The sequence below is a fragment of the Oncorhynchus masou genome, chromosome 16 (assembly GCF_036934945.1).
Source record: "Oncorhynchus masou masou isolate Uvic2021 chromosome 16, UVic_Omas_1.1, whole genome shotgun sequence".
Lineage (NCBI taxonomy): Eukaryota > Metazoa > Chordata > Actinopteri > Salmoniformes > Salmonidae > Oncorhynchus > Oncorhynchus masou.
Genome location: NC_088227.1, coordinates 5782385 through 5799751, shown reverse-complemented (window position 1 = coordinate 5799751; position 17367 = coordinate 5782385). Strand labels below are relative to the sequence as shown.

General features: G+C 42.4%; 1 protein-coding gene across 1 annotated transcript in view; it reads left to right on the top strand.

Moving 5' to 3' along the window:
* The first annotated feature begins 1786 nt into the window (after positions 1–1786).
* The window catches only part of LOC135557372 (protein eva-1 homolog A-like), a 225349-nt gene continuing 209768 nt past the window's right edge, over positions 1787–17367 (top strand). The window contains exon 1 of the mRNA XM_064990586.1: positions 1787–2062. Within this exon, the coding sequence (XP_064846658.1) occupies positions 1957–2062 (106 nt within the window). The 5' untranslated portion in view covers positions 1787–1956. The remainder of the gene's footprint in view (positions 2063–17367) is intronic.

The window sequence follows — 17367 nt, the reverse complement described above, 5'->3', positions numbered from 1 at the left end:
AACAGTGTAGCAATTGAGGAGGAACAGCCAAAGCCAGGTTTGAACCAGGAACCCGGTAGTTATATGGTGAAATGCACTAACTTTGTCCTGAACGGCCTATAGACACCCTTCTCACAAGCAGGCAAGTGACATTGTTTTCAATTCCATAGACAGACCAATGTAGGCTACATCTTTTCTTGTCTTTTTATTTCTCTTGTCTTTATTTTCTACCTGTCATGTTTGAATTGTGGTGTGAGTGTTTCTTTTCTAATCTGAATGCCACTACTGAAATTGCCCCTCGGAAGAGTTAATCTACTCTATACTATTTCTGAATAGATACAAAAATGGTTATAGTCTAGTGCCCTAGTCACTTGCATGGAGTGGCTGTAGAGATTATAGTGAAGCAGCAGCCCAGATTGGGAGGCTTTCAGACCATGCAGACACCACTCCTACAGGTGGGCAAAGATTGTCTGTTGTATTAACAAGATAGTCAAGAGACCGCTCTAACAATGGAAATACATGTCCTCAAAGATGGAAGGCAGGCCAGATCAGCTGGGACCATTCTAGCCAATAAGAGGGCAGATACGCATGTTAACAACAGGCCATAGAGATCGATGACTCATTTTTGTATCTGTGCCATTATAGCATCTGTGTCAGCATTCTCCATATTAATGTAGTCCATTTTCATCTTCTTCATTAGCGGATTGCGCCCAACTCATAGGAATCCCCACCCAGTTGACTACTTTAAAATGGTGGAAGCCCTCAATGGCAATGTCCATGCTAACAGGTGGTTTGGAATTCCCATTGTTAAAGCCTATCCTGCCCATGTTATACTAAACAACATACACATAGCCGCTACATTCATAAAAAGTGTCATTGTTTACATCGTTATCTAGCTACTACAACAATGTTGCAATATTGAAATTCGATCTCCACTAGTAATGGGAGTCAGGATGAGACAGACAGGCAGTTTTTCTTAGCCAGTCAAAATCATGAATCAACATACTTGTATGGACACATGCAAACGAAATGTAGCTCGTTCGCAGTCTTTCCAGCTTCAGTCTGAAGTGATCGTGTTAGCTGTGTAGTTAGCTAGCTCACAAGGGGGAAATAGCCCCCTTAGCAATGATTTTTGTTCGTCATAGCAACCTGCAAAGTTCTTGAACTATCAACCATCACTTACAAATTGAACTAACAACCATAGAACAACTAAAATTGCACTTCACAACCAGTTTTGGTGAATGTAGCATCATGTTTTGTTGAAAAATTCATGGTTTGGGAAATAATTTAGCTTTTTAATGTTGGTAACCTGTGTTGGTAATGTTGGTAACCTGTGTTGAAAAAATGCATGGTTTGGGAAATAATTTAGCTTTTTAATGCTGGTAGCATGTTGTATAAAAGCAATAAGAGGCCTAAATGAAAGGCAATGCGTTCTGACATTTTTATCATGGCTTTGGTGGTCTACACCAGTCAGCTTCGCCTTGTAGCTACGACCACTTCACAGCCATTATAAAAATGTCAGAACACATCGCCTTATGTATTATTGCTTAAATATCCATGATGAGTCCTCTATATCTTGCCAAAATGCCACGTGCGTCCAACTTATATTAGTGCATTCCTAACAACTAAACATTACAAAAAGTATATTTGATCAAATACGCGAAAAAAATCGACACTCTCTCGTTGACCTCCAAACCAAAATTCCTCACATCGCGGGCTCATTTTTCGTAGACAGATTTTTGTCTCCGTAAAACCTCTCGCTTCGTCTTTTCTTCTCTGAGATGGGCCAGCCACTTGGACACGCAGTTCGAAATAGACGTTCCCTCGTGCGTCGCCGCTTGGCTTGAGCTGTCGCTCCTTCTCGGGGATGGTGAGGTGATTCGGAGCATGAGCTGACACAGAACCTAAACCCCAAAGCAACGCTGGACTTTCAGAACGCGGAGAAGAAGACACTCGACATTTCTCGCAGTTTCAAGGATGTTCTTCCCAAATGTGCCTCCACCCATCAATTATGCACTCGTGTTGGGAATAACGTGTCTGACGGTCTTCTGCAACTTCACCAAAAGTTCCTCTGAGTTTTCAGGTTGGGAAAGCATGCTTACCCCTTTATAATTAATGCTTTTGTTGAACCATTCTAGTGTGTATTATGTATATGTGAGAGTTGTTTTGGGCTACAAGTGATACAGAAAGCCATGGTGCATGGTGGTCATTGCACAGAAAGTATTTTTGCACTACTTTGTCTGCCTTTAGACAGGTAGCCCAATTGTTATATTGTTTCCACTAATTGGTATTTTGACCAATCACATCAGCTCTTTTTCAGAGCTAGTATAAATTGGTCAAAAGACCAATTAGTGAGTGAAACAATATATTAGAATTGGGCTACCTGTCCAAATGCAGCCTAGGTTTCAGATTTGCAGAACACAGGAAAAAAAATGGTTATTGGTTGCAGTTTTTTACTAGCCTACTTGTTTTGTAGTCAATGGGCCCTCATTGGCGTGTTGCAACCTGTCATGCATGTGTTTGTTTCGTATTAGGCTAAACGACCATGGCTTTTAAAGGTACACTCTGTAAGATGTGCATGTCATCAAAGAGTGGACCCCCAACACAAACGTAAACAATGGTAATGTATCCCATGGCTTCACATGCAAGTGACATTGATATTACAGGCTATATCTAGTGGCATGCCATTCCATAGAGGAACATTACTGTTTTTTTGCTACATTATTCGTCAGAATATGACATCTAAAGCCCTAAAACAATGTTTTTGTTGTTGTTGTTATAAGGTATAGAGTTTCACTAATCTCAACAAGGTAAAGTCATATTATTCCAAGTGAAGTGTAGGCCTATTTCATTCCATGATTTTACAGGAAATGTTACTGGCTTTAAATCATGCTGAAAGCCTCATGTGTTTGGTGCCCTGGATAAACATGTGCCCTGTTGTTTTGCTGCTTGACAATGACCCACAGGCACTTCAAATAAGTATTTTGTTTTTATTGTAGCCAGTGCCTCAGTATCAGGTATTGTGAGCCTAGTACTCTAACTCACATGTGTAAATAGCACACACAACTTCCTGATCGTGTGTGCAGATTAAGACATGACAAAATGGAGTCAATGTTTTACTTCATGAAAGCTTATACTACTACCTCACCCGGCCGGAAAAATAAATAACCCACATTCCAACACAGCCGTATTGAGAATATTTTAAGAGCATTGGCAGATATGGATACATGTAACATTAGTCATGTGGGTGTTTTCTTGCTGTTTGCCACACAGTAAAGAGCCCTAACCCCTAACCCCTAACTGTGGTCTATTGTAATGAATGGAAACGTAGTATGGTCCAAGCCTGCAGTTTCATTATGAATTCAGTTAATTTCACATGCAGAATACACAGTACCAGTAGAACACAGTACTAGAGGAGACCTTTCCAGGGAGACCTCGCAAGGGAAACTTCAGAAGACACCACTGTTCTCTCATTTGAGGTTGGGGGCCAACTCTTCGCTAGCCCCCAGGGCAGGCCAGCTACCTTGTTTCAGACTGAGTATCAGCAGCAGGGAGGGACGTTTTGTTTACAGTGTCATAAACCAGGAAGAGAGCTTTGTGTCAATGTGAATTGGCTTCTAATGGGTCTCCTAATGGTTTTAAATGAGCGGACAAATGCCTGACCGGGGGCCAAGGTTTTAAAGAGCAGATGTGTTAAGTTACCTTGTGTGTGAAGTTTGAAGATAACGTAACCCTACTTTTGTGCCCTGTTGCGTAGGTGACAGCTGTCATTACATCTTAAAAGGCTGAAAACTACATCTAGAGTCTCTTCAACTCAATATTGTCCAACAATAGATTGAGTCAATCGATAGGCCTGTAATGTGACCTCAGAGAAAACATGTTACACTATTTTCAAAACATTGGGTCATAGGCAGGAGTTAATTCTGCAAAATCTAGAAAATCTCTAATTCGGCAGCTTTGTAGCAACATAAACACATTTCTTGAGATAAGTGCACACAAGTTCGACTTAAGCCTAAATCATTCATTATAGTCAATGTGCGATTTGAAAAAGCATTTGACTTAAGTGCATTAGGATCCAGGCCTTGCTCATCTCATTTCCTCTCCTTTATGACCCCTGACCTAAGACAACACGATAGACCTAAGAGTTACAGTGAAAAGTAATTGGAAACCAACTAGTCCTTATACCTATCCATTCCTCTGAAGGGGAAGGAGACAGGAAAGGAAGCCATTAAGTACAATTTAGTTGCGGCTTCCAACCATGAGACATATCGTCTAGCCTCTCCTCCCTGCAGATGTAGGCTAGGCCTAGAGACGGCCATCTTCATCAGCTTCCGTCACCCTCCTCAGCTCCTGTCACCCTCCTCAGCTCAGCAGCAGCTGTGAATCAAAGGCTTGGTACTTGGTCTCCAGGGAGACGACAGCTGGCCAAGAATGTGCCTTGTTGCTAAAGTTCTCTGTCAGTGCCCCAGATGGCATTTGGAAGCAGAGTTATTTTCTTAACTCACATGGAATTGAATGCTGCCTAGTCATCAGTTTTTGCTTGTTGCGTTGGAGTGGTCCTGTTGAGCAAACAAGATTGATTTTGGGGACTCAGGTCTCAAATTCCGAACCCCCGGCCCTATTACTAATATAATTTAGGAGTTTAGGAACCAGGAATGGCATTTCCTTCCCCTTCCCCCAAAGGGACAAAGTACTGGAATCAATAGACAATTGACAATTCCTTATGCCAAAGTCCTCCTAATGAAAGTAAAGATGTGTACATATAATCAGTGCATATCAGCGCTAGTCGTGCATTTCCAGTTGTCATAATGTCATTGTCTCTCTAGAAACCTAGAAATCAAGGCTAAACCACTGCTTAAATAGCATGCAAGTATAGGCGATAGGGGGATACCTAGTCAGTTGTTCAACTGAACGCATTCAACTGAAATGAACCCAACCCCTCTGAATCAGAGCAAGCATTGAATTATTTAATTCACCCTTAGATATAAAAAAACAAACAATGTTGGTGGTAGGTAATTGAGTTCTATCTCTCCTTATCACCTCTATTATTCCAACACACAGCTGCCTGAATGACTCATTTAATGGCGCCGGAGGAGACGGTTGCTGTTTTACAGACTCTTAACCAAATTGTGCTTTTGTGTGTGTTTTTTTCACGTCATTTGTAACTTAGTTTGTTCATAATGTTTCTGCCACCATCTCTTAAGTCCAAAAAGAGCTTCTGGATATCAGGACAGCGATTACTCATTTCGTACTGGACAACGAGCTTCTGGATACCAGGACAGCGATTACTCACCTCGTACTGGACAACGAGCTTCTGGATACCAGGACAGCGATTACTCACCTCGTACTGGACAACGAGCTTCTGGATATCAGGACAGTGATTACTCACCCCGTACTGGACAACGAACTTCTGGATATCAGGACAGCGATTACTCACCCCGTACTGGACAAAGAGCTTCTGGATATCAGGACAGCGATTACTCACCTCGTACTGGACAACGAGCTTCTGGACATCAGGACAGCGATTACTCACCTCGTACTGGACAACGAGCTTCTGGACATCAGGACAGCGATTACTCACCTCGTACTGGACAAAGAGCTTCTGGACATCAGGACAGCGATTACTCACCTTGTACTGGACAACGAGCTTCTGGATATCAGGACAGCGATTACTCACCTCGTACTGGACAAAGAGCTTCTGGATATCAGGACAGCGATTACTCATTTCGTACTGGACAACGAGCTTCTGGATATCAGGACAGCGATTACTCACCTCGTACTGGACAAAGAGCTTCTGGATATCAGGACAGCGATTACTCACCCCGTACTGGACAACGAGCTTCTGGATATCAGGACAGCGATTACTCACCTCGTACTGGACAAAGAGCTTCTGGATATCAGGACAGCAATTACTCACCTCGTACTGGACAAAGAGCTTCTGGATATCAGGACAGCGATTACTCACCCCGTACTGGACAACGAGCTTCTGGATATCAGGACAGCGATTACTCACCTCGTACTGGACAAAGAGCTTCTGGATATCAGGACAGCGATTACTCACCTCGTACTGGACAAAGAGCTTCTGGATATCAGGACAGCGATTACTCATTTCGTACTGGACAACGAGCTTCTGGATATCAGGACAGCGATCACTCACCTCGTACTGGACAACGAGCTTCTGGATATCAGGACGACGATTACTCACCCCGTACTGGACAAAGAGCTTCTGGATATCAGGACAGCGATTACTCACCTCGTACTGGACAAAGAGCTTCTGGATATCAGGACAGCGATTACTCACCCCGTAGTGAACAACGAGCTTCTGGATATCAGGACAGTGACTACTCACCTCAAACTGGACAACGAGCTTCTGGATATCAGGACAGCGATTACTCACCCCGTAGTGAACAACGAGCTTCTGGATATCAGGACAGCGATTACTCACCTCGAACTGGACAAAGATTTTTTTCTTCAAGGGCTTGTTAGTATTTCACTGTAAGGTTGTACCTGTTGTATTCGGCGCATGTGACAAATACAATTTTATTTCATTAGAAAGTGGGGAGTGAGCATTTAATGTAGAAGACCCCCTTGGGCTACGAGCTCTTTAAATATGCCGTCAGTCATGTCAGAAGCAGATTCATTACTTACCAACAACAGCTGCAAATTCCAATACAACTTTATCAGTGACGAATTCCCAAGATTTGTGAATCTGATCGGACCGAACAGCTATCGCAACAGCTAAAATGGCTTTGAAAAAAAAAACACGATTTCAGATTTTAGGGAGAGGTATCTAACAAAATAACTACACTATGCCATTCACTAATCATAAACTATTCACATATAATAGACATGTCGGTACATTTGTGGACTAAATTCATACTTACTGAACCTTTAATATTAAAATGCCTTTATCTTATCCCAAGCTTTTCTTGGGGAATTAGAACCATCATTATCAGTACTTGGACATTGAATCATAGTGCTTGAAGCGTAGGTCCTTTTCCCAGCAATGACAGGTATACAACATTGGAACTTTAAAGGGATAGTCCATCCAGATTTCAAGTCAAAGATTCTGAAAATCATTTTGTCTAGCTAAATGACTTGTTTTGAAGTTTCTTTGCACTTAAACATTACATTAATCCACCTTTTCTATGCCTTTGCGATAACACATTCTCTCAGGCACACATTGTCTACCAGTGTGACATATGACCCCAGCTGCAGAAGTATTTTACCCCAATCCTTCTTTCGGTGTCGTCCAGCCCAAAGCGTCATGCAGGGTTGCTCCGTAGGTCTCTATTATTGTAGACCCACCAGGATGTTACAGTGAACTTTCCCCCTCTCTCTCTCTCTCTTTCTGTGTCTCGTAAACCTGTGGCCGGGAGACCCGTTTAACCTCAGTCAATGGCTGTTAAATGGTCACGGGGTCAACAAAGGTCAAACCCTCTTAACTAATGTGTGTGTGTGTGGCTGGAGGGCAAATGATCCATCTTGCCTTCCTGTCTCTGCTCTTGATGTGAGCATACACGGAGAGTCAAAACCCACAGTTTTGTGTTTTAAATCAACATTTTCCAAAGAAGGACACCCAAATCTTAGCATTTTGTTTGGTTGTGTTCCTGTTACTAAATGTGATATCTGATTAAACAAAGTGTTGGAAGCTTTGCTGGTTGCTCGTGTAGAGATCTATGCATGGAGTAGCAAGATTCAGCAACAGCAGCCCATTTGGAGAGCATGCTAACCTAACCTGGGACTTCCATGTAAAACCAGCATGGACACAGGCCCACCCACTGGGGAGCCAGGCCCTGACAGGCCAACCCAATCAGATTGATGTAGTTTAAGCATTGTTGTGATGTATAGGACAACCTTTGCACACGTGACTTTCCTTCACTGGGCGGGCCTTGTGGGAACTTTTTTGGCAAAATCCCCTCATTGTTTTTGGTGGAATTCAAGTCTAATTTAAACATTCTTCTAATATGTGCTTATTTGCACTGCATCTATGACTGTATGAAAAAACGTAGCGTAATGGGCACACAGCAGATAATAAAACAGTCAATAAAACGTCATTATTTCCCTCATACAGATAAGGCAGCGCTCATTGCCACTGCGCTTGATCCCCGACACAAAGCACATGCGCTTTGTGGAGCAGCATTTCCGCCTGGAGATCAAGGAAAAGCTAACAGAAATGTAATGCAGAACCAAACTGCCGATTTCAAGTGCCAGCAATGCTGATGATGCTAACGCACACCCACATCACCAGCCCTCCACACACCCACATCACCAGCCCTCCACACACCCACATCACCAGCCCTCCACACACTTTTTGGAGAGGAATACTACACCAATGACGGGAACCAAAAAACCCGAAGTTGAGCTTTATTTCACGAGCCATGCATCCCACCTCAGGACAACCCACTGGAGTGGTGAGGCCCGGTAAATGAAGCTTAGTGTCCTGGATAAGCAGTACCTCACTGTACTGGCAACCTCGGTTCCAGCAGAGAGTCTGCGGGCCTTCTCGTAAATCGGCTCTGTACTCGCCTCTCCTCTGAGAATGTGGATATGCTAATTCTCTTGAATAACAATGTGTTTACCGGTAATTTCTTTAAATGTCAAGACTGTTTATTTATTTATTTTAGGAATAAAGTCTGTCGTTCGGATGTAGCTTTTCCAAGTTAATATATTTTTCCATGTTTGACTTTTAGTTTTTATTAAGGACACTTAATGTGTTTACTTTCTTTCAACATATCCAATTCTAATTTGTTTTGCACAATAATCAGTGTTGTTGAATAAGATACAGTAGCCCCGTTCTGAAGACACAGCCTTTTTAAGTTTATTGTGTTTTCCTCATGTTCAATAAATTTATCTTTATTTAATCAACTAATAGATGAAAAACAGTCACAATTAGTATGTATTATATGTAATTCACTTGTTTACTGAATGTTTTGGGTCATGTCAGGTTAATTACTTACAGTTAAAGTTGGAAGTTTACATACACCTTAACCATTTACATTTAAACTCAGTTTTTCACAATTCCTGACATTTAATCCTAGTAAAAATTCCCTGTCTTAGGTCAGTTAGGATCACCACTTCATTTTAAGAATGTGAAATGCCAGAATAATAGTAGAGAATGATTTATTTCAGCTTTTATTTCTTTCATCACATTCCCAGTGGGTCAGAAGTTTACATACACTCAGTTAGTATTTGGTAACATTGCCTTTAAATGGTTTAACTTGGTCAAACGTTTCGGGTAGCCTTCCACAAGCTTCCCACAATAAGTTTGGTGAATTTTGGCAGAGCTGGTGTAACTGAGTCAGGTGTGTAGGCCTACTTGCTCGCACACACTTTTTTAGTTCTGCCAACACATTTTCTAAAGGATTGAGGTCAGGGCTTTGTGATGGCCACTCCAATATGTTGACTTTGTTGTCCTTAAGCCATTTTGCCACAACTTTGGAAGTATGCTGGGGTCATTGTCCATTTGGTAGACCCATTTGTGACCAAGCTTTAACTGATGTCTTGAGATGTTGCTTCAATATATCCACATAATTTACCATCCTCATGATGCCATCTATTTTGTGAAGTGATGCTGCCACCCCCGTGCTTCACGGTTGGGATGGTGTTCTTTGGCTTCCCCCTTTTTCCTTCAAACATAACGATGGTCATTATGGCCAAACAGTTCTATTTCATCAGACCAGAGGACATTTCTCCAAAAAGTACAATCTTTGTCCTCATCTGCAGTTGCAAACCAAAGTCTGTCTTTTTTATGGCGGTTTTGGAGCAGTGGCATCTTCCTTGCTGAGTGGCCTTTCAGGTTATGTCAATATAGGACTTGTTTTACTGTGGATTTAGATACATTTGTACCCGTTTCCTCCAGTAACTTCACAAGGTCCTTTGCTGCTGTTTTGACATTGATTTGCACTTTTCCTGAGCGGTATGACGGCTGCATGGTCCCATGGTGTTTATACTTGCGTACCATTGTTTGTACAGATGAACGTGGTACCTTCAGGCGTTTGGGAATTGCTCCCAAGGATGAACCAGACTTGTGGAGGTCTACAATTGTTTTTCTGAGATCTTGGCTGATTTCTTTTGATTTTCCCATGATGTCAAGCAAAGAGGCACTGAGTTTCAAGGTAGGCCTTGAAATACATCCACAGGTACTCCTCTAATTTACTCAATTATGTCAATTAGCCAATCATTAGCTTCTTTAAGCCATGGCATCATTTTCTGGACTTTTCCAAGCTGTTTAAATGCACAGTCAACTTAGTGTATGTAAACTTCTGACCCACTGGAATTGTGATACAGTGGATTATAAGTCAAATAATATGTCTGTAAACAATTGATGGGAAAATTACTTGTGTCATGCAAAAAGTAGATGTCCGAACCGACTTGCTGTAGTTTGCTAACAAGAAATGTGCGGAGTGGTTGATAAACAAGTTTTTATGACTCTTACCAAAGTGTATGTAAACTTGCAACTTCAACTGTAAAGAGACGGCAACAGCATAAAAAATAATTTCAAATACACACACACACACACACACACACACACACACACCTCCCTTCATTATCCAGATCCCCTTGAAGCCTCCCATATCTTAATCCTGCTCTGATTTTTGAGAGCTGGTTATAGTGCACCAGGCCCCCTTCCCTCTTTTACCATGTAACCCCCTCTCAGCACCTCTCCATACTCCTCTTATTTTCATCCACATCCCTTCTTCCCTCACCCCCCCATTCCCTCACTTCTCCAAGCTTCTTTCCTCAACACTTCCCTTACCCTTTCTCCACCTCCTGCCCCTTTCCTCACCATACCTCCCCTTTCTAACTCACCCCTCCTTTCCCCACCTAGCCCCTCCTCCACAGGGCTTTTTCCTGAGCACTACTGTCTTTCTGTGTCTGTGTGCCAGGTGAGCTCTGTCCAAACAAATCCCCTACTTCGCCTCCTGCTTCTTTTGTCTACGGCGGGCCGAGGCAGGTGGCTGAGGGGAGGGGGACAGAGTCAATAGTATTATCTTAAACAGAAAGGAAGAAGAAGAAACTGAACTATAAAGCAGCTCGCTGATGTTCCTTAGAGCCAGCTTGTGAAATACTCGATTCATCGCTATCGACGGTCTCGAGCAAAAGTCCTAAAATCCCATCGGCAGGGCTGTAAGTGGAGTTGGTCGAGATCTTTGAGTTATTCTGTGTCCACATCACTAAGGAATTATCATGGTCCAATACAGTCATGAAAAAGATATGACAAAGCCTCTTCCCCCTCAACAAGCTGAAAATAATTGACATGGGCCCTCAGATTCCTGGGAATCTGCACCATTGAGAGCATCTTAACTAGCTGCATCACTGCTTTGCATTCAACTGCAAGGCTCTATAGAGGGTAGTGCATATAGCCCAGTACATCACTGGGGACTGGATCCCTGACATCCAGAACCTCTATACCAGGTGGTGGTGCAGACAGCCCGGTACATCACTGGGGACTGGATCCCTGACATCCAGAACCTCTATACCAGGTGGTGGTGCAGACAGCCCAGTACATCACTGGGGACTGGATCCCTGACATCCAGAACCTCTATACCAGGTGGTGGTGCAGACAGCCCAGTACATCACTGGGGACTGGATCCTTGACATCCAGAACCTCTATACCAGGTGGTGGTGCAGACAGCCCAGTACATCACTGGGGACTGGATCCCTGACATCCAGAACCTCTATACCAGGTGGTGGTGCAGACAGCCCAGTACATCACTGGGGACTGGATCCCTGACATCCAGAAACTCTATACCAGGTGGTGGTGCAGACAGCCCAGTACATCACTGGGGACTGGATCCCTGACATCCAGAACCTCTATACCAGGTGGTGGTGCAGACAGCCCAGTACATCACTGGGGACTACAGGTGGTGGTGCAGACAGCCCAGTACATCACTGGGGACTGGATCCCTGACATCCAGAACCTCTATACCAGGTGGTGTCAGAGGAAGGCACTAAAAATTGTTGAAGACTCCAGCTACCCAAGTCATAGACTGTTCTCTCTGGTACCGCACGGCAAGCAGTTACCGATACACCAAGTCTGGAACCAACACGACCCTGAACAGCTTTTACCCCCAAGCCCCAAGGTCAATCTCTGAATTGACCCTTTTTGCACTCTTTTGACTCATCGCAATCGCTGCTGCTACTGTTTATCTATTCTGTTGCCTAGTCACTTTATGAGTACAGTACCAGTCAAATGTTTGGACACACCTACATAGTAGATATTTATGGAATCATGTAGTAACCAAAAAAGTGTTAAAAAAAAAAATATATATATTTATTTATTTGAGATTCTTCAAAGTAGCCACCCTAGCTTTGCACACTCTTGGCATTCTCTCAACCAGCTTCATGAGGTGTGTCATCTGGAATGCAATTAAATTAGCAGGCGTGACAAGGTATTGTGGTATACAGAAGATAGCCCTATTTGGTAAAAGACCAAGAGCAGTTCAAATAACAAAAGAGAATCGACAGTCCATTACTTTAAGACATAAAGGTCAGTCAATCTGGAAGATTTCAAGAAATTTGAAAGTTTCTTCAAGTGCAGTCAGAAAAACTATGATGAAACTGGGTCTCATGAGGACTGCCACAGGAAAGGTAGACCCAGAGTTAACTCTGCTGCAGAGTAGGTGAATGGATGATCTCTGCATGTGTGGTTCCCACCATGAAGCATGATGAAGATGGTGTGGGGGTGCTTTGCAGGCGACACTGTCAGTGATTTATTTAGAATTCAAGGCACAGTTAACCAGCATGGCTACCACAACATTCTGCAGTGATACTCCATCCCATCTGGTTTGGGTTTAATGGGACTATCATTTTATTTTTCATCAGGACAATGACCAAACACACCTCCAGGCTGTGTAAGTGTTATTAACCAAGAAAGGGGGTGATGGAGCGCTGCCTCGGATGACCTGGCCTCCACAATCGCCCGACCTCATCCCAATTGAGATGGTTTGGGATGAGTTGGACTGAAGGGTGAAGTTAACTTGTTGGCTGCTTTTTCAGCATATGTGAGAAGTCCTTCAAGACTGTTGTAAAGGTATTCCAGGTGAAGCTGGTTGAGAGAATGCCAAGAGTGTGCAAAGCTGTCATCAAGGCAAGTGGCTACTTTGAAGAATCTAAAATACATTTGTTTAACACTTGGTTACTACATGATTCCATATGTGTTATTTCATAGTTTTGATGTCTTCACTATTATTCTACAATGTAGAAAATAGTAAAAAAAAAAAAAAAAAAAAAAAAACTTGAATGAGTAGGAGTGTCCAAACTTTTGACTGGTACTGTACCTACAGTGCCTTGAAATGTGTTCATACCCCTTGACTTATTCCACATTTTGTTGTTACAGCCTGAATTCAAAATGAATTCAAATAATTATTTTCTCGCCCCATCTTCACACAATACCCCATAATGCCAGTGAAAACATGTTTTTAGAAATGTTCGCTAATTTATTGAAAATTGAATACAGAAATATGTAATTTACATAAGTATTCACACCCCTGAGCCAGTAGATGTTAGAATGACATTTGGCAGTGATTACAGTTGCGAGTGTTTCTGGGTAAGTTTCTAAGAGCTTTGTACACCTGAATTGTACAGTATTTGCATATTATTCTTCAAGGTCTGTCAAGTTGGTTGGTGATTATTACTAGACAGCCATTTTCAAGTCTTGCCATAGATTTTCAAGTAGATTTTAAGTCGGAACTGTAACTAGGCCACTCAGGAACATTCACTGTCTTCTTGGTAAGCAACTCCAGTGTAGATGTGGCCTTGTGTTTTAGGTTATTGTCCTGCTGAAATATGAATTAATCTTCCAGTGTCTGGTGGAAAGCAGACAACCAGGTTGTCCTCTAGGATATTGTCTGTGCTTAGCTCCATTCCCTTTATTTTGAATCCTGAAAAACTCCCAAGTCCTTAACAATTACAAGCATATCCATAACATGATGCAGTCACCACTATGCTTGAAAATATGGACAGTGGTACTTAGTTTTGTGTTGTATTGGATTTGCCCCAAACAACATTTTGTATTCAGGACAAAAAGTGAATTGCTTTACCCCATTTCTGCAGTATTACTTACGTGCCTTGTTGCAAACAAGATGCATGTTAAGAAATATTTGTATTCTGTACAGAAGTCTTCCTTCTTTCTACTATGTCAATGAGGTTAGTATTGTGGATGAACTACATTGCTGTTGATCCATCCTCAGTTTTGTCCTATCACAACCATTCAACTCTGTAACTGGCCTCATGGTGAAATCCCTGAGCCATTTCCTTCCTCTCTGGCAACTGAGTTAGGAAGGATGCCACAGTGTGATTAATTACCATGCTCAAAGGGATTTTCAACGGCTGCTTTTTTATTTTGACCCATCTAGTAGTTGTGGTTGATTCTGTGTTGGAAATTCACTGCTTGACCAAGGGAGTTTACAGATTGTGTGTGTGGGGTACAGAAATTAAGTAATTAAACAAATCATGTTAAACATTATTTCACACAGAGTGAGTCCATGCAATTTATTATGTGACTTGTTAAGCATGTTTTTATTCGTGCACTTATTTAGACGTTCCATTACAAAGGGGTTGAATACTTAGACTAAAGACATTTCATCTTTTATTAAAAAAAATGTAAATGTCTAAAAACACAATTCGACCTTGACATTATGTGGTGTTGTGTGTAACCATCTCAATTGAATCCATTTAAAATTCAGGCTGTAAAATGTGGAAAAAGTCAACGGGTGTGAATACTTTGAAGGCACACTTTCTGAAGACATTGCACATCTCTACCTCAATTTATCTCGTACCCCTGCACATCAACTCGGTACTATTTAGGGATTAACATGGGTAACTGGGATCTCGGGACTGTCCCGGGACCACTCTTCACATTTCCCGACAAGACCCTGGAAATTCTAACATTTTCCTGCAATTATACAGAATACACAACTTGTGCAGCAGATTGGCAAAAAATCTAATAGCACATTATCCAAACAGGTTATCACATGGAAGCCTTCAGCCTAGTGTATTCACTTCACACAAAGTCCCCATAAATTCAAAGCACACAAATTATTGACACTGCCGGACTGCACACTCTACCCGAATGCAGTTTAGAGTTCTCATCAGAACTGAAAATTAGATTCCCGGTCGGACCAAAGCCCGGTGAGCTGAAGCCTGAGCCCTGGTCTGACATCAAAGAAATTAAATGAGCCGAACCCCCCCAAAAAAAAGCCAGGTTACTAGAAAACAATAGGTTATATTGATTTCAACTGGTGTCGGCTAATGCAATTGAAGGCTCCCAGTCATATATAACCGTTATACTAATTTAAAGAAATAGTCATTTGTGGTCATCGAGATCATCATTTCAGCACCGTTTTTATTGGGACAGCGCCATCACACTCTATTGAGACAAGCTTAGGGACTCATCAAGATAAATCAATCAATGTCCGATATTTGTTTTCACTGAATCCCTGTTTGGATATTTGGTAACAATTAGGCTGGGAAATGCTAGCTAAATTGAGTTGAGTGCTAACAATGATCTTTTTTCTAGTTTACTCGCGTATTAGCTGATCAGAACATGTTGTACTCCTGTGACTTGTTTGATAATTAATCAGATGTGATTTTGTTTCACTGAATCTGCGTCTTTATCTCTGAGGTCAAGCACCTCCTGATGTAATCAACACTCCCCACACAAGGTCTGGTAGGGCCACCTGAAGACCTATTAACCGGAAAGACTATGTGAAGGTAAATAAAATAATAGTCAGAGACATTACAAACATACAGTTCACATTCCAGTTTATTGCAGACATGGATACAAGCCAAAGTTAGGTGGAGCTTTTGTGGAAAAAATAAAAGAGAACATGTAGCAATATTGATGTTACACAGGAAACCGAAACCAATATTTACCTTATTTCATGGTTGACAACATGCCTAGTAAAGTTTGCTTAACTCTACATCTTTGTCTGTCGTGACGACAACCAACACAAAGCATACTGACACACATATTAGCCTTATATGGCTCAATCTAGATCCTATTTTCTTATCGTCCCGATCCCACTGAAACCCAAAACACTGACTCCTGTCTCACGTGAAAATGATCTAATCTATAGGTTGCATTATCAATGCACGTCGCACCTTTGCATGTCAAAATAAGCCTAGAACATTTCCCCTGCTTCTCTGCGCTGTCTTGTATTCCATATGAGAGCTTTGGTAGGAAATGTCCCGATCAACAAACGGTATGAGAGTAGATATGTATATTTTTTTGAAACAGAGTTGTTCCCTGTTAAGATATCTTGATATTTAAACCGTTTCCTCTCTTCATCCCCCGTTATTCATGAGCTGATCTATATCATCATCAACTCAATTTTGCCAAATAGTAAACTCAGCAAAAAAAGGCCGGGTCCTGAAAAAGGGACGTGTCTTTCAAAGATAATTAGTGAAAATCCAAATAACTTCACAGATCTTCATTGTAAAGCGTTTAAACCCTGTTTCCCATGCTTGTTCAATGAACCATAAACAACTAATGAACATGCACCTGTGGAACGGTCGTTAAGACACGGACAGCTTACAGACGGTAGGTAATTAAGGTCACAGTTGAAAACTTAGGACACTAAAGAGGCCTTTCTACTGACTCTGAAAAACACCAAACGAAAGATGCCCATGGTCCCTTTTTGCTGTGTGAACGTGCCTTAGGCATGCTGCAAGAAGGCATGAGGACTGCAGATGTGACCAGGGCAATAAATTGCAATGTCCATACTGGGAGACGCCCAAGACAGCGCCACAGGGAGACAGGACGGACAGCGGATCGTGCTGGCAGTGGCAGACTACATGTAACACCTGCACAGAATCGGTACATCCAAACATCACACCTGTCGGACAGGTACAGGATGGCAACAACAACTGCCCGAGATACACCAGGAATGCACAATCCCTCTATCAGTGTTCAGACTGTCCCGCTAAGAGAGGCTGGACTGAGGGCTCATTGGCCTGTTATAAGGCAGGTCCTCACCAGACATCACCGGCAACAACGTCGCCTATGGGCACAAACTCACCGTCTCTGGACCAGACAGGACTGGCAAAACTGCTCTTCACCGACGAGTCGTGGTTTTGTCTCACCAGGGGTGATGGTTGGATTCGCGTTTATCGCCGAAGGAATGAGCGTTACACTGAGGCCTGTACTCTGGAGCGGGATCGATTTGGATGTGGAGGGTCCGTCATGGTCTGGGCGCTGTGTCACAGCATCATCGGACTGAGCTTGTTGTCATTGCAGGCAATCTCAACGCTGCGTTACAGGGAAGACATCCTCCTCCCTCATGTGGTACCATTCCTGCAGGATCATCCTTACATGACCCCCCAGCATGACAATGCCACCAGCCATACTGCTCGTTCTGTGCATGATTTCCTGCAAGACAGGAA